At 34.7% G+C, this 24,035-nt stretch overlaps 3 protein-coding genes across 3 annotated transcripts; 1 reads left to right on the forward strand and 2 right to left on the reverse strand.

Moving 5' to 3' along the window:
• Nucleotides 1-2,226: 2,226 nt before the first annotated feature.
• LOC110866420 (F-box protein At2g41170) lies at nt 2,227-4,894 on the forward strand. The gene is made up of 5 exons (XM_022115572.2): nt 2,227-2,856; nt 3,059-3,138; nt 3,692-3,864; nt 3,947-4,021; nt 4,514-4,894. The coding sequence occupies exons 1-5, from the start codon at nt 2,314-2,316 to the stop codon at nt 4,699-4,701; spliced, it is 1,059 nt and encodes a 352-aa protein (XP_021971264.1). The 5' UTR covers nt 2,227-2,313; the 3' UTR covers nt 4,702-4,894.
• Nucleotides 4,661-9,617, reverse strand: LOC110866412 (dual specificity protein phosphatase 12). Its single transcript, XM_022115565.2, has 7 exons — nt 9,465-9,617; nt 8,702-9,207; nt 8,046-8,098; nt 7,873-7,937; nt 7,675-7,753; nt 5,868-6,176; nt 4,661-5,074 (listed from the first exon to the last, which is right to left on the reverse strand). Exons 2-7 carry the CDS (start codon nt 9,133-9,135, stop codon nt 4,920-4,922), a joined length of 1,095 nt encoding a protein of 364 aa, XP_021971257.1. The 5' UTR covers nt 9,136-9,207; nt 9,465-9,617; the 3' UTR covers nt 4,661-4,919.
• An 8,322-nt stretch (nt 9,618-17,939) lies between these two features.
• Nucleotides 17,940-23,917, reverse strand: LOC110866405 (CDPK-related kinase 1). The gene is made up of 12 exons (XM_022115556.2): nt 23,693-23,917; nt 22,803-23,582; nt 22,266-22,396; nt 22,122-22,163; nt 21,935-22,043; nt 20,946-21,024; nt 20,561-20,857; nt 19,863-19,975; nt 19,515-19,622; nt 18,988-19,050; nt 18,725-18,892; nt 17,940-18,452 (listed from the first exon to the last, which is right to left on the reverse strand). The coding sequence occupies exons 2-12, from the start codon at nt 23,289-23,291 to the stop codon at nt 18,315-18,317; spliced, it is 1,737 nt and encodes a 578-aa protein (XP_021971248.1). The 5' UTR covers nt 23,292-23,582; nt 23,693-23,917; the 3' UTR covers nt 17,940-18,314.
• Nucleotides 23,918-24,035: the final 118 nt, after the last annotated feature.

A 24,035-nucleotide genomic window follows, 5' to 3' on the forward strand; every position in this document is an offset into this window, starting at 1 on the left:
TTCTTTAATAAGATTACCAAATATCACGTGACTTTCAAACAGTTTATAATCATTTTGGATACTTTGAATAAAGACCAAGTAAAAGAAACTAAAAATGGAAAAGTACCTAAAATCTCCTTTGCTGCTAGAGTCAGTCGTCCACCATTGAAAGAGTTCTAAAGATTGACAAAAGTTTTCAACCACAACACAGGAAACATGAGTTAGTGGCCGGCAAAGCATTTATGAAAAAATTTATAATCTCCCAGTTTCGCCCCAAAAAACGCATTCTATTGGGAGTTTTGGACACTTTTATGTTTTTTTCGGTGTTTTATGCATTTTTATTTTTGGGCTTGTGTTTGGCCTATGGCCTTTTTGTGGCCCATTTCGAATTTCAGACTCTATTTATGTCTTGTTCTTGTCAGACTTCAATTTTGAGATTAATCACTTTTCACTTCAAATTCTCTGCCATTTGGGTTGAATTTTGAGGGTTTAGGGAAGATCATCGCGGGTATTCGTAGAATCAACGTGATTTGTTCTTCGTTATCATATCACACGCTACATAGGGGGGATAGACGATCATATGCCTTTTCGTTAGAGATGCCCATAGAGCATCCGCATTCAGATACTTCACCGAGAGCCACATCACTGTTTTTATCTTCAATTCCTAAACAAACTCCACCCCCCCCCCCCCCTTTCAATGGTCATACATAGCCATTAACTTCTTCCTTGAAACCCGTGGCGTCCTTCGCCTCTCGACAACACCTAAACCACGGTCATCCTTAAGGACGTCGGTTGCTAGTATTGGCTGGTGAGAGATGACCGTTGGGCTAGCCGTTAGCCAACGACTATTTAAAAAAAAAAATCTTTTATTTATATTCTATATAAATCAAACAATTCTTACTCATTTTACTATCAAATATTCAAAAACCACTACCAACCTCCAAAAATATATATACAATGGATTCTTCAAGTTCAAGCAATTCGTATGATAGATTTGTTTCCCAACCCCAACCCAAACGGAGGAAGTATATTGTTCGTGAACGCGTAACCGCAAACGATTTGCTAGTATGCAATTATTTCTCACCCCAACCAACGTATTTTAGAATATTATGGGGAGGAGACTGAATCAAATAACGAAGACATTAGTAACGAAGAGAGAATGCAAAACCAAAATCTAATCGAGTCAAGACAAATAAATTCAAACCTTCGACCTGATTTGGTAGAACATATTTTGACACTTTCTAGATTCGACTCCATTGAATATGAAGATGATTTATTGATTTTTTTTGGTGATGTGATGTACTTTTTTTTTATTATAGTTATTTAAAATTATTTTATTAAATTCTATTATTAATATAAAAAAAAAGAAAAAAAGAAAATTTGGTCCACATGGCACCCCAACGCCGTCTGGCAACTCCCCTTCCACACCCCACTTTTTGGGTGTGGACTAGTGGAGCTCACAAGTGTCACGTCGTGTCGAGCAATGACCCCAACCCAAGGCCCCCACACCCCATATTCTAAAGATCGAGAGTAGGGCTGTAAACGAGCCGAGTCGAGCCGAGCTAGACCCAGCTCAAGCTCGGCTCGAACTCGATTCGAGTTGGCTCGGCTCAAGCTCGAAGTTCAAATCGAGCTGAGATTTGAGGCTCGAGCTCGACTCGATTAGAATTCGAGCTAGCTCGGCTCAGCTCGATCTAGCTCGAACTAACAAAAAAACCGCAAAATTTACTACTTAGAAAGCCCTTAAAAATGAATTTCTTCATAGACGAAGGGCCATAATTGTTATTTTATTTAACCATATGGCAAAATATGCAAGTATAAATAGTTAATTCACTTTGTACATTGTCTTTACCTTCTTTTATATGAGAAATACTCCCTTAGTTTTTGTTTTCTAAGCGATGTGGGACAAAAAAATGAAGGATTTAACCTTATCGAGCCAGCTCACGAGCCGAGCCAGACCAAGCTCGAGCTCGGCTCGTTTACAAACCGAGTCGAGCCGAGGTGGCTCGTTAACAACCGAGCCAATTTCAAGCCGAGCTTTCTTTGAGCTTTTTTCGAGCGAGTTTCAAGCGAGCTGCGAGCCACGAGTATTTTGAACACCCCTAATCGAGAGACCCATCGTTTATGCTAAATTGCTAATAATGTGACAAGTCACAAACTGTAGCCTAGTATGATGTGTCTCTTTTTCTATGTTGTAAGAGAATTAATAATCTGTCACGTGCCCTGGAGTCATGAGACAGCATAGTATATATAACTTTGCTGCAACGAAATTTATTGCAAGAACAAATCAAACCCAATTACCCAAATTCATTCACACACACTCTTGTTCTTAAAATGCTTCTCTTTCTGGTTTCTTGTTTCACTTTTATCATCCTCTTTAAGTTTTCATTCTTCAAACACTTGTTAAGAACAACCATAAAAGCTGGTGTCACCACTTCAAACACACAAACTTTAGACAAAACTAGCAACAAAGACTCTCTTTGTTTATTAGATTTGCCAGAATTGCCCTTGGAATGCATTCTTGTGAAGCTTTCCCCATCTGGGTTAGCTAGTATGTCAGGGGTATGTAGGTCTTTTAGGGCCATGTGCACCCAAGATCATCTATGGAAGAAACATCTGAACCATAAATGGAGTAAATTCTTGATTGGTGATTCTATGCATCAAGAATGGCAGACTTTCATTCACACCAAAAAGAAGCAAACTTTCATGGTTTCTTCAAATGGAAAAGGGTATTTTGGGGTTTTCACTACTTGGTGGAATGAATATCTGAAGTTTAACAATACCAGCATTTGTTTGCCTATTGAATCAGTCATGTTTTGGTATCTATCCCTTGAAAGTGGCAGTTTTTCTTTCCCTGCTCAAGTTTATAACAGAGAGGTAATTTACTAATTTCGCCCCAAGACATTTTTAACTGGGATCGTTGGTGTGATTTATATATCAGGGATGTTATCACGTAATTTTTATCGGGATTCAACTTCTAGCTTCTAGCTGGCCCGCTTTCTATATTTTTACAGAAGTTTTGCTGCTCAAAAAAAAAAAAAAAAAAAAAAACAATTGATCTTTGTACATTTATATGCAGCATGGAAATGTTGGGTTTTTGTTATCTTGTTATGATGCAAAAGTTAGCTACGACGCCCATACCGACAGTTTCAACGCCAGGTGAAAGAAATTCAAGATTTTGTTCGTTCCCAAAAAAAAATTTAAACTTTATTCAATTCTCATTTATATTTGGAAAAATCACAAGTTTTGTCCTTTATCTTAATACCACTTATCAGGCGGTGTCCTTTTTAACGAATTTTGCAATTTTGTTGCACGTTTTGTCCTTTAGGCTTAACCCAGTTAGATTGTCTTGTTAAATCTTGTCACACAAGGGTATTTTAATCTTTTTACCCATTTATTTAATATTATTTAAAAGAATAAAACAAAATATTTTAGGGTTGACTCTTGAAATAAATGGGTAAAAAGACTAAAATACCCTTGGGTGACAAGATTTAACAAGAAAATCTAACTGGGTTAAGCCTAAAGAACAAAATTCCTTGTAAAGGGCAAAACTTGTCAAAATTCGTTAAAAAAGACACCGTCTGATAAGTGGTATTAAGATAAAGGACAAAACTTGTAATTTTTCCTTTTTATATTTTGCAAAACCGAACTCAAATGTGTAGTAAAGTAGTTAAATTTTCCTAAAAATGTATGATTCTTGTGATCTTTGTAGATATTTGGCACTTGGTAGGTCAACAGTTGAGGAAAATATCAAATGGGAAAGACTAAGATCCCCTGCAGTTGATGTTTCACCATATGAACTTCATGTTTCTGATTGTTTGACTGATTTACATCCAGGAGATCACTTTGAGATTCAGTGGAGGAAATCTAAAGAATTTCCCTATGGTGGGTGTTCTCTAATTGTTTAAAGATTTAATTTTTTTATATCTATGTGTGTTTTTGGTTGCAATTTCTTGATGCATCTTAGGTTGGTGGTATGGTGTTGTTGGTCACTTGGAATCATGTGATGGAAACAAGCTTTATTGCCAATGTCATCTTAGTGGTGAGTAATCACAACTTTGTTGAAGCATATTCATTACAATCATATAAAAATGAGTTAATTACTGTTTTCGTCCATGTGGTTTGTCAAAAATCACTATATCAGTCCATTAGTTTAAAAATTGCGATTTCAGTCCTTGTGGTTTCACTTTCGTAACCATTTCAGTTCCTGTGGTTTCACTTTCGTAATGGTTACGAGGTGGACTGAAATGGTTACGAAAGTGAAACCACAGGGACTGAAATCGCAATTTTTAAACTAATAGACTGAAATAGTGATTTTTGACAAACCACAGGGACAAAAACAGTAATTAACTCTATAAAAATTATAAAAATCTTCAGTCATATAATGTTTAACAGATGTCTTATTCATCTATTACGCGTATTTTTACTCAAATCTGATTATTACAACTTCAAACAACATAATCACATCCGGACAGTAGTTTCTGATATATATTTTAGTGAATATTATTATCATGACAAAGTTTCTTGATAACAGAGAGAGTGATATTGGAGTTCAAGCAGTACAAGATAGGGTCAAGATGGAGGAAAGCGATTATAAACCGAAAGGACCATCGAGAAGTAGGCAATGAAACAGATGGGTTCGATGCAGGAATAAGGAAACTTTACAGTGACAGAGAGATAATGACGTGGAAGGGGCTTTGGCCAGCTCAGCAGCTAGATTAACATACACATACACATACACAAATGGTGTTGGATCAATGAACAAAACCTCCATTTGTAACATCAAAGCAAGTAGTTTAAACTTTAAGGTTACCATAATAGGAAACAATGACCTCATGATTACATGGCTCCAAAATGAAGCCGATGAGTGTCGAGTATTGTATAATTATTGTGCTTAAAAGGTTCAACAAGATGACCCCTGCGCGAGTGTGTGAATCTTCTTAGACGGTGCTGATATCGATTCGGCTTTTATGCAGTTGAAAAGCTGGTGTGATCCAACTTCCACAACTACATTGGATTCCCGACCAGTTAAAGTAACCCAGCCGCCCTTCACAATGTGTGCACCACAACTTCCCTTCTAATGCACCTTCTTCAACTAGACAACACAATTGGTAAAACAAAAAAAAATGGTAATTTAGTTGCTAAAAAAAATTACATCGCAAGCCACCTCATCTAAATACACAAAAAATGGTAATTCAGTTCCTGTCCAGTTCTCGGGTTGACCCGTTTATTTCTATAAACTATAAAGACATACATATTATATATTTTTTGAGTTAATTACTGTTTTCGTCCCTGTGGTTTGTCAAAAATCACTATTTCAGTCCATTAGTTTAAAAATTGCGATTTGACTCCCTGCGGTTTCACTTTCGTAACCATTTTAATCCATTTATTCTGTTAGTACAGGGACTAAAATGGTTACGAGGTGGACTGAAATGGTTACGAAAGTGAAACCACAGGGACTGAAATCGCAATTTTTAAACTAATGGACTGAAATAGTGATTTTTAACAAACCAAAGGGACGAAAACAGTAATTAACTCTATATCATAACGTAAACAGGTTGAGCATTATACCCCAAAATATAACAGATAAAAGAGAGATGAGCATTAGCTTTTACAGTTTATGATTGTAATTTTCGAATTATTAATATGCAAAAAAAAATTAAAAAAAAATAAAAACTTCGGGTTAAACGTTTCGCGAAATTTGTGTCATGTTCAAGTTCATGTGTCTCATGTTCATGTGTCACAAAATTTTCGGGTTCGTGTTGCGTTCGACCCCCGGACACGGCCCATTTAACAATCCTACACCAGCCTTTTAATCCTTGATTATATTGTTTATCTAGTATTATTCAAGTTAAAATACATAAAAAGTAAAAGAGGTCATTTTATACCTGTTTTCATCCAACGAAGAGGCTCAACAAAGACAGAGGTGCACTCAAGCTCATCGTATTTGTTGTAATTATTGCGACTATTCCGTTTATGCCATTCAAAAGAGCTTTCACCCTCCCCGGGAATATGAGTTATAACATTATCCTGCAATGCAACAACTCGCCTGCATTTTTTGCAACGAAATGCAGGCGTCGGAATTATTTCTTTCTGTGATGTTGTTTCGGTCAAAATTGAAGCTTCTTTCTTGGTCAAAGCAGGGTCAGCAGCAAACTTAGAGCTGTCAATTTTCTCTCCTCGGTTATATGAGTCACCTAGTACCACAATTCGAGTTGTACTTTGTAGGTAAAAGGTATATAAAAGAAATACCTATAACGTAAACGGTTAAATGGATCAAAGTGACTGGGTATTTAAATACCTCCAATGTCGTAAATCGTTTTATTTAAGAGAACTTTTAGAGTACAACACACGGATGGTCCCTGTGGTTAATCAAAATTTTGGATTTGGTCCCTAGCTTTTCAAAAGTACGTGGATGGTCACTGAGGTTTGCACTTTGTAACGCGTTTAGTTCCAGCTAACAAATCTAAAGGTTTTAGCAGGCCCAAGTTAGGGACTAAATGCGTTACAAAGTGCAAATCACAAGGACCATCCATGTACTTTTAACAAAAGTTGGGGACTAAATGTGTTACAAAGTGCAAACCACAGGGACCATCTTTGTACTTTTGGAAAGCAAGAGACCAAATCCAAAATTTTGGTCAACCAAAGGACCATCCGTGTGTTTTACTCATTTTATTATTATTTTAGTGATATTAGTAATTCTATTGAGTAACCCGTTTATCCACAAACGTTGTAAATAATGGACACACAAATGTTGTAGGGCGTGTTTAACATAAAAAGCAGGGGCGGACCTTATGTTGTCCGAGCCGTAGCACGGGCTGCGGCTCAACTTTTTATCGGCAATGTAATTTTTTTTTCGGTTTTTATTCCAAGGATACCTCTGAACAACTACGAGGACACCCCTAAAAAGAGTCTGTAAGCCCAAATCAATTGAAAATAATAAGCCCAAATCTCAATTGCCCAATATGTTAGCCCAAATCAATTGAAGATTGTAAATAATAAGCCCAATTGCCCAATATGATAGCCCAAAATAATAAAAGATTGTAAATAATTGCCCAATTGCCTTGAAGTTTTAATGCACGACACAACACAACTACAAGGATACTAATCAATTGAAAATAATAAGCCCAAATCCCAATTGCTCATTTCGTCACACTATAAGTGATGGTTATAAATTTGCAAACTTGAATGGAATAAGTGATCTTGCGCGTGTTATGGTTGAAACGGGAACGCATAGTTCTTTTCCTTCAGTTTATCGGGTAGTGAAGCTAGCTTTGCTTTTAACGGTTGCAACCACAACCGTTCAAAGATGTTTTTCAAAATTGAAGCTTGTCAAGACGGATTTACGCAATCGAATGGGCCCGGAATTTTTGAACAATGCTATGGTTTGTGCGGTTGAAAAGGATTTTTTTACGTGAAGTAAAAGACGACGATATGATGGAACAATTTCAAGCTATAAAAAAAGAAGGGGACAAATCTATTAGGTATTTCTTTTACTTTATTTATTTATTGTCGTTTTTTAATATTGTACGATTGCACGGTGAAAAAAAAATTTAGGATACCCCTGAGTTAATGTTCTAGTTCCGCCGCTGATAAAAAGTACACATTTTAACAAGCTACCCAACCTTGAAACCCATATCATAAAGAATAAACTTATAGATTAATAAATTGCATAAATTGGGCAAGAAAACACACCTAAAACCTTCAAGCGAAAGCGTCTGTATAGAGAACTTGAATGATCAACCTTGAAACCCATATCTTCAAACATGGTCAACTGCACCTCAAAGAAAACAGATTTTAAAAATCCACAAAAAAAAATATATAAAAAAAATATAAATCGTTGCGCGCAATGAGTTGAATTTAACTTTTGTCTCGCTCAGCCTTTACATTTACCTGTTCCAAAAATCCATCATTAGGACAAACAGCTTCATTGCTTTGGCGTAACGATTCAAGTGCATCTGCAAGGAAATTGTAGGAATTTTTTTTTACATAAAACTAAAAACATAACAATTAATTATCCACATCAAATAAGAAATGTTACAAAAATAGGACGGATATCGTCAAACCTTCTAGAGAAATCCGTTCAGTTCTCATCAGGTAGGCCGTGACGATGGCTGCACTGCAACAAACACATGCAAAGAACGGTTTTAACCGTTAGGGCTTGAGAAAAACAGAGAATTTAACGTTATTTTTTATTAAACCTGACGAGTATTTTGTTTTTAATAAGGTCATATGAGTAATATCAAAAAATTAGCTAAAAAGGAAACATGTCAAACGGGTCAAAGGTCATCTTAAGGGTATTTTCAAAGCATAAAAACTCCTAGTCATCCTATTTATAAAAAAGATCTTGTAAAAATATTAATTTTAACGGGCCACACAATAAGAACGAGAGAAATCAAGGCAACATAATGATAACATGACGGAATCAAATCGAAAAATCATAAACCGCCTTCTAATAAAGCTTACATTACATGCATACACAAAGGACGGGCCGAAATGAAACGTTAAACGCATATTAATCTAAAATGTCAAATATTAAAGCAACATATTGATAACATGACGGAATCAAATTCGAAAATCAGCTAAAAATAGTAAATTGGCGATTCTGAAACGGAAAATATATTTCTTACACAACTTTTAAAGATTTAAACAAAAGGGAATACACAAACCGATAACACATAAACTAATGAATCGAAACAAGAAACCAACATGTTAATTTTACCTTCTGGATACACCCGCAAAGCAATGCACCAAAACCGAACCCGTTTTCCTACTTTCATCAATAAAATCCAAACAAACTTCCAACGAATCCAGCAAATTCTCGCTCTCCATATCTCTCAACGGCACAGCCATTCTCACAAGCTTCAAATCATGCCCTGCATTCTCCAACACATAAAGAATCTTCTTAGAGCACAATGCACCTTTATCCGACCCGTCACCCTCCAAATTCTCATCTTCACCCGACCCATCAACATATACCGTCCGAATCTCTTTCGTTGGAACCGAAAAACTCGACTTCCACTCGGAGAAAAACCCGATAGAAGCCGAGCTCAAAACCGACAAAACATGTGTGATTTCTTTATTCCCACCCAAAAGCACTTCTGCAGCTGCATTGATGTTGCCAATGAACAAATTCTCACGCACCAAGTACAACATATCATACAGAAAAAAACCCCAAAATTCTTCTTAAACCCTAGAACAATTCAAAGTTTCAAACCCCTTCTTCCCCTGTTCATAATTTCACAAAAAAAAAATAATAAAAAAAAATTAATACTAATAACTAGTAATAAATAATAAAACAACAACCTTTCATTAATTAAAAGTAAACATCACAAATATAATCAGAAATAGGTAACTAACAGATCCATATGTATGTTAATTGAGAGCATAAAAAGATTGATAATTTGAGAGAGATACGAAATACCCAGATGCAAGAAACAAACTTTATGAATGAAAACAAGAAAGAAAGTTAAAAGGAAGCTGACCGGAGTAAGAATAAAGATTGCCGGTGAGTATGGTCGGAGAAAGGTGTGGGCTTTTTCTCTGTGGTGGCTGGCTAAGAGAGAGTGCTTATCATCATCGACTAGTATACGTTTGTTTATTCCGAAATGTTCGACCCTAATATAAATTTGGTGCTACAATATTTATGGGAATAAACTTTGAAATAATATTAACTAGGTTTAACCTCCCGCCGCGTTGCGGCCGGGGCTTACAAAGCAAGAACAATAGAAGAATGCTCAGCGTTCGGTTTCACATAAGTTAGAAGCCAATTGTTTGTTACATTCCGCTTAGTACGATCAAGGTTGAATGATTTCGTCCTACGTGTGACTCAACTCTCGGGTCTTAGTTTTAAGGGCCCGCTTGAGGAGCGAGCAACCACACAGAAAAATGGTGCCATCACCACACATCATTCTATCTGAAAAACCCACAACTCGGGACCCGACTGCTTCACTTCAGCAAACAACCACAGTATAAAAAACTCAAAATAATTCAAAAAATCCAACAAAATATCAACACAAACAGTGGAAAAATCAGGCACCAAGCAATAACACCACATAAATAGATAGCAAACAGAATTCACACATACGACCAACAACTGAATCAGCAATCGAAGACAATGCACAGACGAAATCAAACCAAATCGCAAGAACCTTGATAAAAAACATCTTTAAAGACGAAACCACTACATCAAAACCAAAAAATTAGAGACTAACCCATATGCTACTGGTTGTGCAATCGAGGAAGAGAACCACCATCGATCATTAACCTAAAGGTTAGAAATCAACTTACGAAACTGATAGACGGTGGCAAGATCTGCATCATTATCGGCCTCATACCTTACCAACAACAACATGAGATATTGAAGAAGAATGATTCAAAACTTGGTTCATCTATCTTACAATATTTATTGTTTAAGCTCTAAATGCTAACAGATCTCACAAATATATTATAAGCAAGTGCAAATTAATACGTAACGGGTATAAAGAAAAAACTGAAACATGTAATCAAAAGATATGAATTAGAGATCTTGAAAAAAAGGAAAAAGGAAACCTCTGGCTCGTTACCCAAAGAAGTTTACATTTAAACGTAGACTAACTCGAATTTATACCGAAACGTACTTAAACTATGCACGTTAAAAATGATTTTTAACGAAAATGTATTATATTTGACCTAACTCGTTTCCTAAAAACGTTTACGTCGAAACGTAGAGCAAATCGAATTTATACTAAGGCGTCCATAAAAGTATGCTCGTAAGAAATAGTTTTGTAAGTAAATGAAGTATAGGGCTAAACTTGAAACAAACTATTAGTATAAAACTTAATAAAATTACCTAAAAGTGTGCCAAGTAGCACGAATGTCACACCACTGCCAGCGACCACCAACATCGGAAAAGCTTGTAAAAACAAAATAAATAAAAAAGGAAAAAATAACACCGATCGAAAAGTAGACGTAAATCGTTGAACCGCACAACCCGTTTTGGCGTGTCAATGCTAAGAAATTAGACCGAAGCGTAAGCGTAAAATGTAGAAAAGAATAACAAAGTCAATTTAGGACCAGCGGGTTACGACGAACCTGTCAAACGGGAAGAAAAAAACGCGTTGCGACGGACCTGTAAAACAGGAAAAAATATACGAAAAAAACGTGGAATCTCACACGGACATTGCGGCATGTTAACTCACAAAATTTAGAACGAAACGTAAAACGAAAAAATTGTGAAGATTAAAAGTTTGGGGACCAAAGTTGAAAAAAAAAATTGATGGGTTAATTTTAAAAAGATGAAAAGTTTGGATTAAGAGTAAAAAAATCTAAGGGGCTAATATGAAAAGGAAGAAAACCTTTGGGTTACAAATGAAAATTTTACTTTTTTTTTTTTGAAAAACTCCCCATGCATGGGGTATAACACCTTAATGCCAAAACAAGTTACAAATTTATAGTTGGTAAATTTTCGTTTAGTTTTTTTTTTTTAATTGAAAGGTATTAATTTTCGTTTAGTGGTTTGATAGAAAATGTCAATTCAGTCTAAAAGCAAGCCGTTATCTTTTTGAATTGAAATGGCACGTTTCAAAATGTTGATGACGAAACGGACACAATTTTTTTTTTGAACTAAAGTGGCATTTTGCACCAAATTACTGGGACGAAAATGGCAGTTAACTCTTAGGGGCTTTTTGGCAACATCTAAATGGTTAAGTGCTGAACCAGTAAGAGGTCTGAACCATTAAGTGCTGAACCAGTAAAAGATCTGAACCATTAAGAGCCTGTATAAACTGTTCAGAGGCAAGTATCTAACCAATTAATATTAGAGGTCTTAACCATTCAGACTCTGTATAAATCTTAATCATTCAGACATCTGCTCGTGAAACAAACAGTCTGAACCATTAAATGCTGAACTAGTAAGAGATCTGAAGCACTAAGAGCCTCATTAAGAGGTAAACAACAACCCCTTAAAAGAAAGTATGGTTGTCATTTTATACAATATTTTAAAAAGTTCATAAAAACAAGTTTCACATTAGGAAGTATCAATAACAACTTGTTAGCATAGTTTCACATTTAAGGAATACGGGTTAAATCACGAGTTGTTGTTTTGTGAGTGGAATTGATACAAAGAATCGGGTTAAATTACATTTAAGGAATACGGGTTAAATCACTGGTTAAAGGCCTTAAAGTAGCAAATAAAAGTCGAAAGTGGGACGAAAGTGATGAGAAGAGGAGGATGAATCTTTGGATATCTTTGAGAATCAGATACCAACATTAAATTTATCGTGTATAATGGTCTGAATTCAAATGCTCAAATAGAGTATAATATAAGAATACTGAAGGTTGTCTCCACGCAATAACCTCTAAGGAATCATATTGTGTAGCCTAAATGGCATGAGAGGCTCTTTGTTTGTAGATTCATAATGTGTTTTACATAAGTGTTCTAAATACGATAGGTGCATCATTAGGCTACTCGGTGTGGAGGAGGCAAGTCCTTGGAGGATGTCCTTTCACGTCAACATCCAAGGAGGATGCCACTCCAAAGATGGACCAAGGGAAATGGAGGATGTGCCTAAATATATAATGTGTATGTGAGAAGGGGAGGCCCGGCTTGAACGGCTGTAGGAAGATGGAGACAACGCCGACGGTCTAAGGGAAATGGTGTTCCGGGGCGGTGCCGCCCCACGACGGCCCAAGGACACCCCCCACACCGAACAGCCTTATATGCAAAGAACTTGGTGGTCATATAAGAACTTATAGTCTAGAAGAAGCTCTTAGATGAATCTCGACAAGCATTAGACCTGTTTAACTAAAATAGGCTCAAAGTATGTAAATACATACCCAAATTTTAATAAACGTTGAACTCTTCAAATTTAACTATACTAGTGACTTTACCCCGTGCGTTAGGCCGCGAGCTAGGATTGTTCGTCATGTTAGCAAGAAAAAAACACTAAAGATGAAATAATAAAAGGAATAAAAGTAGAGGGACTAAACACGTATTTAAGCAAAGTTAACTAAATAAGAAAAAAAACTTTATTGGGTAGGATGAATAGTGAGAGTGAAGGAGTTTATTTTTAATATATAACTAGATTTTACCCATGTCGCGCGTTGCGGCGACAACGCTAGGTTTGTGACTTCATTACACACGTTACGATGATGACATTCACGTGTGGTGTGCACATACGACGCATCACATTTTTTTAGTTTGTTACACACGTTACATTAGTAACACTAACGTGGTTAGACATAGATGAAAAGAATATAATGTCTCGCACATAGCGGTGAAATTCGTTAAGTAATTTAAACAAAAGATTTAAAGTGTAGTTATTTCTTGGTCCTTTGCCGGAGTTAGGGATTAATGTGTGACTTACCGAAAGATCGGTGTTGATTATGTAAAGCCTATAAACTCGAGGGTCCAAAAAGAAAACTTAAGACCATGGTTCACCGACCATGGTTTTTAATTTTCTAATAGTAATTTAACCCGCGTGTTGCAGCAGGGGTTTGGTGAGAACTTAATCAATATTGAGTCGGTTTGTTACGGGACTGGTACGGTACCACTAAACACTTTAGCAACCGAACCAACACGTGTTTGGTTCGTTAGTTTTTAAAATTTGATGTTTCTTTGTATTGAGAAACATTATATTCATCAATTACAAAGTTATTTAATAAAATAGTTTAAAAACACCCATTGATCTAGTGGTCTAGTGGTATGGTATTCGACTCATCATAAAAGTAATGTAAGTTCAAATACTTGCAAGCGTAAAGTTAGGTGAGATTTTAATGTAAAAAGTTGTTGACAAAAAAATTTTAGATAAGTAATAAAAAGATAAAATAAAAAACCTAAATATATAATAAAATTTCAAGTTAAATAATAATAAAATTAGTATGTTAAATCTTAAATGAAATAATGTGTAATAGATATGAACTGAGGATCACATGTTCACATATTCTTGTGGTAGTTATCTATACATAAAGACAAAAGTTAAGGGTAAAAGAAAGAGAAAGAACAATCTCAGTTACAAAGAAAACAATTACAAAAAAAAGGTGTAAACATGGGTCGAACCACTGACCTGCTTCTCAAATAAATTACTACCAACCACCGGAGCGACTTAAGGTTTTATGTTTACTATCGTCAAACTAATTTATGGATAAAAATAGGTGGTGGCTATGATGTGACAATAACCACCGACCTTTTCTTTTAATATATTATAAATATATAATAGTGGATTGACTCGCGCGATGTGACTGGTGTCATAAGCCTCCTTTGGAGAACGTTATCTAACCCGACGTACTTTAAACACCGATAATATTTGGACATTATTATTATTTGGATTATTATAACTATGTAAATATTTAGTAATTAAATTATTAAGTATTTAAATATGATAAATCTTAATTTAATTAGTATTTACTTATAAAATTATAAATAATACATATTTATAGGTATATTATTATTATTGTTATTATTATTATGTAAATATTTAGTAATTATATAGTTAATACTTAATTTAATTTAAATAGTATTTAATTATAAAAATACAAATAGTAAATGTAAATTTAAATATTATAGTTAATGTAGTGAATTAAATAATCTAATGTGTATTAAATAATGTATTAATTAAGAGATGTTTATTAAATAGAGGCAAATTATGAACTATTCTATAAAAGACTTGCAACTTATGCTTCAAACTTTGTAACACGCGTCTTACAAAAATATGAAATTACATCTCTATCTCAAGGAGAGCTTTATGTAGTATATAGATATAGATAATATCCAAAAGTCTTTAAGGAATTCGTAACTACTCGGAGTCTTAAGTAAGCTCTAAGTTTTAGTTTCGAGAATATTTATTTCAAACCCGATTACTCTGTTATTGAGCAATAAAACCAAAGAAAGAATGTTTGTTTCATGTAAATTCGATACGTCTTTTCTTTCTAGAATGAATCATTTTTAAGAAATAAACGGATTACTTATCTTATTTATGTACATATATAACACCTTTAGCATATAACACCTTTTAGTAAATACAAAGCGTCATTTGTTATGTTAGCAAATAAATTGCATTCTTTATTATAAATGACATACTATATGTAGATTTATGGTGAGTCCGCATTACCTGACTGTTAGTTATTTTTTGAAAGATAACATCAAATTTTAAACCACAAAGGACCTATAGCAAGATGCTACCGGCCTGATTACAAGTTACATCATCTTACACCAAAAAATAAACTATACTTCGCCTTTTCTATTACATTTGCATATTAAACCTACGTCATTCCTCCCAAGATATTTCTTTGAACTTTGATCGGTTGACCATGCAATCGAAAGCTCGCTTTCCATACGTTCCACATAGCCAAAATGTAGACTGCATGAATTATCTTCTTCTTGTTATTTGATATATTCAACCTGTTGACGTTCTACAACATATTCTCGAGTGTGGTATGTGACTGATCCGCAGGGACATTCATCCATAATATTAGCTGCTGCTAAACTTCCACCACAACTCTGCGATTTAGAAGAACATGATCCGCTGACTCGACGTCATGCTCACACAATGTGCACTTGATATTTTGTACATGTATCTCCCTTGATTCCGATGTGTCTATGTTGGGATGTGACGCACTGCGCTCTCCAAACAAATAAATTTGCTTCTTGTGTCGCAATCATGTTCCCAAATTAAATGTACTGCCTGCCATGTTTAAATACAAGCTTAGTTCATCTTTGTTATAGCTTTATAGAGTAAAAGGAAACTTATTCATAAATCAAAATCAAATTACAATATAATATTAGTTAAAGGAAACTAATTTGACAAAATGAATAATTAAAAAAAAAGATCAAAACAAATACTTCTAGTGTTACTTGTATTTTCGAATTATAATTGAAAATAGCTTGACAAGTTAAAAACAAGTGGTCATGCTAACATGAATCAAACTTATTTATCAAATGAACAGTCATGACCTTCCGTTATACTAAACAACATTATCTTCAATCATAAACCATTTATTTGTAGGCAAAAGATCAAATACAAATAGTCTTATCGTACAAAACGTACGAAAGGCATGAAAAGGTAAAAAATCACGGTGGCCGTTTCGTAATTATTTAATCGTAGAGTAATCATCAAAATTACCCTACAAAATCATTTGTAGGCTAATTTTGTGAAATAAACTTGTAGGATAATTTTGTAGAGTATCATAATTACTCTACAAATGATCTTGTAGGATAATTTTATCTTCTAGGGTAATTTATAGACCATCATAATTAGTCTACAAATGATCTTGTAGGGTAATTTTGATTGTAGAGTAATTTTAATCTTGTAGGGTAATTTTGTAAACTATCATAATTACTCTAAAAATCATCTTATAGGGTAATTTTGATCTTGTAGGGTAATTTTAATCTGTATGGTAATTACGTGTAAAATAATTACAAAAATATCACTGTGTTTTTTTACCTTTTCATGTCTTTGGTATGTTTTATACGATAAGACTATTTGCACAACATTTATTTGTAATGTTGGTATTTAATATTTCATATAATTTCCAAAACCGTTGTCCCTTGGTTATAGAATCTACAAATTCCAACTTGACAAGAATAATTTTAAGAATGTATGGACTTGATGATGCAATTATAAGACAGATATTAATTTCAATATTAAATATTTGTTAGTTAACGTTTTACATAAAATAGCATTTATTCTTTCCTATGATGGAGACACATGGGCCTCAATTTGACAATAAAAAAGTTTCGATTTGCCAAATCGAATTATTTGGGAAATTATGCCTTCTTGTGGGACCCAACTCATGTTTTAGTTGATTTAGTGTTCTATAATTATTGGTCTAAACAACAACATGCCCATGTGTGAAAGGATCAAAAACAACACTTCAACATGTCATGGGGCCGACTTTAATCTAATCAAACTCTTATGAAAACGTCGGGTAAGACATTAATTTATATGTGACATAGTAACGTGTCATAATTTAAAAAAAATTGAGTTATAGAATGACTGACACGTTAAAATATGATGATAGCATGAGTATGACTATGACGTGAGGGTTGGTCTCAGTTAACATTAAATATGTATGACTTTAAAACAAAAAGTCGAACATGTCACAAAACTGCTCAAGGTTTATTGCAAGATACTATCAAAATTTTGGTTTATCTGTCATACATGTACATATTGTTTTAACTGTGATACATAAGACAGTCATGTAAACATATAACCATCTCTCTCCTATTATATGCGGACAATACAAGATGCAAGTACTTATTCAGTTGTTGTTGCAGTAATGACTTGAGGATTCATGTTCGTGTGCGCATAACTATGACAATGACGTGAGGTTCAGTCTCGGTCAACATTAAATATGCACGGCTTTTAAAAGTTGAACATGTCACAAATATGTGGAGGTTAAGATTCAATGCAAGACACTATCAAAATTTTGGTTCAACTTTAAGTAATGAATTGTGAAAATTGCATGGAGACATGTAAATATAACTTAAACTTTGATATGTGTAGATATTGTTTTAAGTGTGATACATAAGATAGTTATATAGCCACATAATCGTCTCTCTATCTCATTATGTCTCTGGACATCACAAGATGCAACTATGCAAGTACTTATTCAATGTTCGCAATAATGACTTGAGGATTCGTGTTTCCGTGCGCATAACAATGACAATGACGCGAGGTTCAATCTCACCGTCTCAATTAACATCGAATATCCACGACTTTAAAAAGTTGAATGTGTCACAAAACTGGAGCTTAAGATTCAATGCAAGACACTATCAAACTTTTGGTTCGACATAAAATAAAGAACTATGAAATGTGTAAATACTGCTTTAACCATAATATATTTACATATTGTTTTAGTTGTGTTACATAAGACAACTATATAACCATATATCCGTCTCTCTCGTCCATTACAACTGGACAACACAAGATACAAGTACTTATTTAGTTGTCGCACTAATGACTTGAGGATTCGTGTTCTCGTGCTCATAAGCTTACAAATTCGTACACTAAATTCACTCAACCAAGTTGTGTTCCGAGCATTATTACAATGACATAACATTGTTTTAAAAGTACAAAACAACAGTAGATCTTGAACATAACCAGAAATTAACATTAGAACAATAAAAGACACAAAATTCACTCAACCGTCATACTGGTTTCTAAACTAAACACAATGAGGCCTACCTCTGTACAGTTGTCTAGATTTTGACATTCTTCGACATTGTGCTCGCTACATATGGCGTTTCTGCTTTCTTGTTTCATAAATTCTCAGCTTGAATTTCTTGAATGAAGAAATTTGTATCAACGAGACGGTTTTATGATGGCACGAGTTTGTACTTTATTTGTTATGATATTTTAAGCCTTTTGGAAGGCACGAGACGACGCTCCATGTAGAAGCCGAACGAAGCCCAAGAAACTAAGCTTCCCGTCTGCATGTCTAATCCAATCTTGAAGAACCACGTGCACCGGTATTGACGGGCTAAGACCAAGTTCCTAAATTTATAGAAAAAAGATATTTAAATTTTATATTCTCGTATAAGCAAAAAGATCTGTGCTAAAACACAGTTGTCGATTCAGGTTAAGTTTTAACTCAAACGGGTCAAACTGGTAAAACAAGTAAATAGTTAAAAAGAAAACGGGTCAAGGTCAAATGGGTCAGAATTCGCGTAAAGGGTCTTTTGAACGAATACAAACCCCAACTCATTTTATTCAAAAAAAAAAAAAATATAGCTACTAAATTTATATATTTTTAGTAGGGCGCATACCGAGGCAAGTTCTTCGATCATAATAGGGCGGTTTCCGTCTTTTTCAAAGAGCTCATAAGCACGACGCGCAAGTTGCTCCCAATTATCCATTGCTTCTAGTTGATGAATGCTAATGGCAGCCGCTCCAAATTCTTCGAAGTCAATCTTTTTATATTGAAGAGAACTCACCTGTAAAAAATATATACATATTCCTACTTAGCTTCCTTTATTTTGTTTTTTTTCTATTTGAAATTCACCGCGAAAAGGGTATTTGAGGAAATTACCATATGAACAAAATCTAGCACGCGTGAGTCCTTAACAGCATCGGTGCAGTTCTTCGTTAAAGCCTGCACAAATATTAACAAATAACAAATTTAAGTTCGCACCCAGTGTGGGCCCTCGGGGGGGGGAGGGGGTGAAAGTACACTAATTTTAACGTTATTTTACTAATTTTGTGAAAAGAACGTTAAAAAGCGAGGGACGGTTAATCATGCATCATGTGGTGGCGTTTATAGCCGAAAGACAAGGGGGGTACACGCACTAATCGGCTTTTGTCCCAATGGCTGAGTGTTATGTGCCTTATGTCCAAGGCTTGATGCAAAACTACTATCGAGCCGGGGGTCTCACTGGAAGCAGCCTCTCTATTCCTATGGGGTAGAGGTAAGGCTGTTTACATTTTACCCTCCTCAGACCTTACCTTAGCTTTGCTATTGGTGGGATCATATACTAAGTATGATGATGATGACCCAGTTAAACAGATTATCACTTGTGACAAAAAAAAAGATCAAACTACCAAAGAAAAAAGACATACCGATTTAAAATTCTGCATGGATATGAATCCACTTTTGTTTGGCCCGAGTGACATGAATTGATCGCGGAGATAACCTAGTTCCGTAATGCTCAAAGTCTTTGCGACAGCCTGTCAAGTAGCATAATAAGATAAACAATAAATTGACTTAATACTCAAAACAGTAGCAAATTCAGTAATAAGTTTGTCATGAAAAGTTTCTAAGTTGTTATTAGAAAGAACTAATATGATTTTCGAAATCGTCTCGAGAGATTCTGGGGTTTAAGAAAATAGTCAGGTTGACCTTGAAAGTCAAAGTGAGCCTCATTTTTTTAGAGAAATATGAAAATAGATATAGAAAAAGGTATATACCCCTAACGCAGCTTTTCTTAGAGGAGATGAACATATGTATGATTTTACGGTCTTGTAGATTATCATGTCCAAAGGTACTCTCACATCTTGATAATTCGCCAACCATGGATGACCTAATCAAGAAAACACAAAACATTACCACATTAGCATAATACTATTATTAATACATGTTACTTTCCAATTTTAGAAAGCTCTTTATTTCCCATTTTAAGATATCGGTATAAGTGTTTGCGGTTTTCACAGTTCTCTGCTTAAAATTGGTTATGTATTGAACATCCCTCTTGATATATATATATATATATAACTCCTTTGAGTTGTGAGAACTTAGAGATCTCGGCCAAAACGAAGGCTTTTTCAAAAAAAAAAATTTTTTTACCAAAAATCCTAATAAAAATCAACTTTTCCAAAAATAAAATAAAATAAAAAATATTTTTTGTTGATTTACACCACCGTCCTTATAGTGGGTGTAAATTCTGATGTCAGCAACTTTTTACTGCAGCGTAAAAAGGCTGAAAACACCACTCGGAATTTTAATTTTTTCTTTTTTTACAGGCGTCTTTGTAACATGACGTTTACGCAAAAAACGGTGGCAAAACTCGCACGGGAAGTCGCAGTTCTCTAAGTTCTCACAACTTGGGGTGGTTTTCTCTTGATCCAAAGCCTATATATATTCTCTCAGTAAGGGTGGAAAAACTTACTTAGAGCTTGTGAAGCGGTAAGTCTTTTACGGTAATCTTTATTTAACAACCTTTTGACGAAGTCAACTGCCTCGGTTGACAAAGAAGGCCACGGGGCTTCGTCAAAACTTGGGTCAGCCTTCAGAACAGCCCGGAAGATTCCGGACTCTGTGCGGGCCCAAAAGGGCCGACTTCCACATAAAAGAATATAAGCAATAACCCCAATGCTCCACATATCAGCTTCTGTTCCATACGATCTATGTAAAACCTCCGGAGCTACATAGTATGCACTTCCAACAATATCGTTCAACCTTTCATCTGTACATGGTTTAAGCGTTAGTCAAACATGGTTTAGAGTCGGTTAAACACGAATCATTAAGGCGTGGTTTGAGTATAAGACTTTGACCTGGCTTTACGTAGTCAGAGAGCCCAAAGTCGATGGCTTTAAGGACTGACGGCTCGTCTTTAGATGTAAACAAAAAGTTCTGAGGCGAAACAGAACAAATATTAGCAAATATTTTTGAATTCAAAAGTTGATGTGTCTCGTTAATGTTGTAGCAACAACATACTACCTCGGACCCACAAAATGCAATGTTTGGCTAAACATATAATTTAATACTAGCTTTGACTAATAGTTAGAAAATAAAAGTGGCAAAACGCACAAATTGGGTCAAAAAGGGTAATTCCCTGTACATGTCGAAAAGGGTCTGGTTGGATTGACGTGAAACATTTAGGGTGTCAAATATGATTCCAAAATTTATGTTCTTTCATTGATAATTTAATATTCTTTTTTAAAGTAATTTAGAATGTTTATGCACAAAAATTACATTTTGGCAGACTTACGACCATTTGATCCATTTCCATTTTAGCTATTTTTTTCTTACTTTTAACTGATTCAAGATTAAAAGAGTAAAATACCGAAATCGTCCCTGAGGTTTGGGCACTTTTGCCTATTACATTCAAAATAAGAATTGTTTGTAACTGACCCCTGACGTTTCATTTTTCTTGCCATTTCCATCCAAATCACTAACTCAGTTAAAATGCATCGTTAACTTCAGGACGATTTTGGCAATTTCGTTAGGGAAGATTTTTTAACTGAAGTAAATGGGACGAAATTACCAACTCTATGTAAAAACTTAAAGTAAACCTTAAACACAATAATGAAGTTGTGGGGTATCTTGTAGTGATTGCTAATAATAGCCAAGTTGGTAAATTTGGATCAAAATATTTCCAAAAAAGAAAAAACACTTTAACCCAACATAAACGGAAGAAATACCTAATTTGACACTCAAAAGTCAAATATCGAATCGTACATTGGTAGAGGCTAAAAGCTTATATAAACACCTATAGAAGCCGAAATACATAAAAAATAATGTAAAGCTATTAATTATGTACCTCTGGCTTTAGATCACGGTGAACCACACCTTGAAGATGACAATAGGCAGTGATTCTTAATATTTGGACCATAACCGCCTTTGCATCTTCTTCAGAGTATTTTCCACCCCTACAAACACATTATTACATTATAAATTGACCAAAAAAGATTGACCTTTTATACTGTTATAATACTAATTGTGTGTACCTTGCAAGTATCCTGTCTAATAGTTCACCACCTTTACATAACCTACAAAAGAGTAAAAACATATTAAAACAATATTATGTAAAGTAAAATGTCCAGAATACCCTTAAATAGCGATAAAATACGGGAAGTCAAGTCCACACTTACTCCATAACTATATAGACGCTATCTTCATCCTCATAAGCATCATAAAATTGAACTAGATTGTCGTGACCCGTTAGTGCCTTTAATATCTTCACTTCTCTCCTTGCGTCTTCAATGGCAATTACTGTTGTCATCTGAATTAACATCAAGCAATTTATCATTAGTAAAGAAAAACACAAAACTAAAAGTTTCGACAATCGCATACCAAGATTCTTTTAGTATAACGTATACAGTTAAATGTAATACAAGATTAAGTATTTATATTAACTATAGAGTCAAAAAGTAATCATTTTGACCACAGAAGTCAACCTCCACATAATTTTAGCAATTTAACATTCCGATTTGACGAGCTTCGAAGATATGACACTCTGCTTATATAGATTTAACAATTTTACTATATCAATACACTACAATAAACAGATAATCGCTTTCGAAATCACGTAAACCATTCATAATCTTTTTATCCTTTTGGTGGTTCTAAACGTTATTTATAAACAACACAACGGAACAAGTGATGGAGTAAATTAGCAGAAATCAAACCTTTGATTTGGGGATAACCTTAACAGCAACTTCATGGCCCTTCATACTCCCTTTCTTTCCCTTTGCAACACAAGTATACCCGAAATGCCCCCGACCCACTTCTTCACCGAGCTCATAGTGGCTTAACAACTGCTTAGAATACCCGAAATTCTTATCAAGTCCAACCTCCAATTCATTTCCTTCAGGAATTGTGGCCTCATTAGGCTTAACAGACCCATGTCTTCTAGCAAGCAAAGATCGAATATGTTTCGCAGGGGACGGTGGTGCGAAAGACCGTTTAAATATGCGTAAAGGCGTCGAGCTGACACTTGAATTCGCCGGTGAGTTCTTGTAAGCAGTGCTGTTATGAAAGGGACTTGGGCTGTAATACGGAAAGTTTGATGATTTCCCAGTGGAATTCAGTGTTGTTGGTTCGGTTTCATTGTGGGTATTCGTGTTTTCGAGATGATTTTCGAGGGTTTGATTCGGTTTTCCATGACAAAGTCCCATGGATTCACAAACAAGAGATCAAAGCAAGAATCTTTTATGGTTCAAAGTTTCAAGAAATCAAGAAAACAGCTAAATCATGTACCAAAATGGTGAAATTTAATGAATTGGATGTCAAGATTGGAACTTTATCATTAGTGACACATCACCCACCAATTTCTATAACTTTTTTCTTAAAATATGACAAAACCCAGGTAAAATTGCAATAATTTGTTAGCTTTATAAGCTTTATGAGCACAACCCACTAAGAACAAGTGCAATATTCTTGAAAATAATTATGTTCCCAAATAATTCCTGTAAAAAAGATGGAAGAAAAGCTCAAGACTTGAAAAGCAAATTCACTTTCTGATGAAGAACAATAATAATAATAATGTCAGAAAGAAAGAAAAAAAAAAAGAACTTACAAGAAATCAGCAATGATCAAGGGTTTGGTTTCCACCTGAAGATTATAAAGAAATAGAGAAGGCAGAGGGATTTTTTTTTTCTGTATGAAGGTAAAGTTAGTGTTGAGAGATGAGAGATTAAGAAAAGAACCCAAGAAAGTGGAAAAGAAAGATGCCTATTTAGCATAGAGAAACAAGAAAAAGAAAAAGAAAGCCTGTGACTGATTTCATTTCCTTTCTTAACCTTCCTTCTTTTCTTCTCTTTCTTTTTTTTTTTTTTTTTTTTTTAACGGCCAACAAAAACCATAATATTATAAATCGGCTAACCGAAAGTTAGCCACACCAAATACATACATCACTCACC

This window comes from Helianthus annuus, chromosome 1 (assembly GCF_002127325.2).
Source record: "Helianthus annuus cultivar XRQ/B chromosome 1, HanXRQr2.0-SUNRISE, whole genome shotgun sequence".
NCBI lineage: Eukaryota > Viridiplantae > Streptophyta > Magnoliopsida > Asterales > Asteraceae > Helianthus > Helianthus annuus.

Excerpts from the sequence above, each read along its gene's own strand:
- LOC110866420 (XM_022115572.2), top strand. The coding sequence starts at position 2,314 with ATGCTTCTCTTTCTGGTTTCTTGTTTCACTTTTATCATCCTCTTTAAG. Across the intron at positions 2,857-3,058 it reads CTCAAGTTTATAACAGAGAG|CATGGAAATGTTGGGTTTTT; the intron begins GTAATTTACTAA and ends ATTTATATGCAG. Across the intron at positions 3,139-3,691 it reads ACCGACAGTTTCAACGCCAG|ATATTTGGCACTTGGTAGGT; the intron begins GTGAAAGAAATT and ends TGATCTTTGTAG.
- LOC110866412 (XM_022115565.2), bottom strand. The coding sequence starts at position 9,135 with ATGTTGTACTTGGTGCGTGAGAATTTGTTCATTGGCAACATCAATGCA. Across the intron at positions 7,938-8,045 it reads TGAACGGATTTCTCTAGAAG|ATGCACTTGAATCGTTACGC; the intron begins GTTTGACGATAT and ends ATTTCCTTGCAG. Across the intron at positions 7,754-7,872 it reads ATGATGGATTTTTGGAACAG|TTGACCATGTTTGAAGATAT; the intron begins GTAAATGTAAAG and ends TTTGAGGTGCAG.
- LOC110866405 (XM_022115556.2), bottom strand. The coding sequence starts at position 23,291 with ATGGGACTTTGTCATGGAAAACCGAATCAAACCCTCGAAAATCATCTC. Across the intron at positions 22,397-22,802 it reads AGGTTATCCCCAAATCAAAG|ATGACAACAGTAATTGCCAT; the intron begins GTTTGATTTCTG and ends ATGTTAATTCAG. Across the intron at positions 18,453-18,724 it reads TGATCGAAGAACTTGCCTCG|GAACTTGGTCTTAGCCCGTC; the intron begins GTATGCGCCCTA and ends CTATAAATTTAG.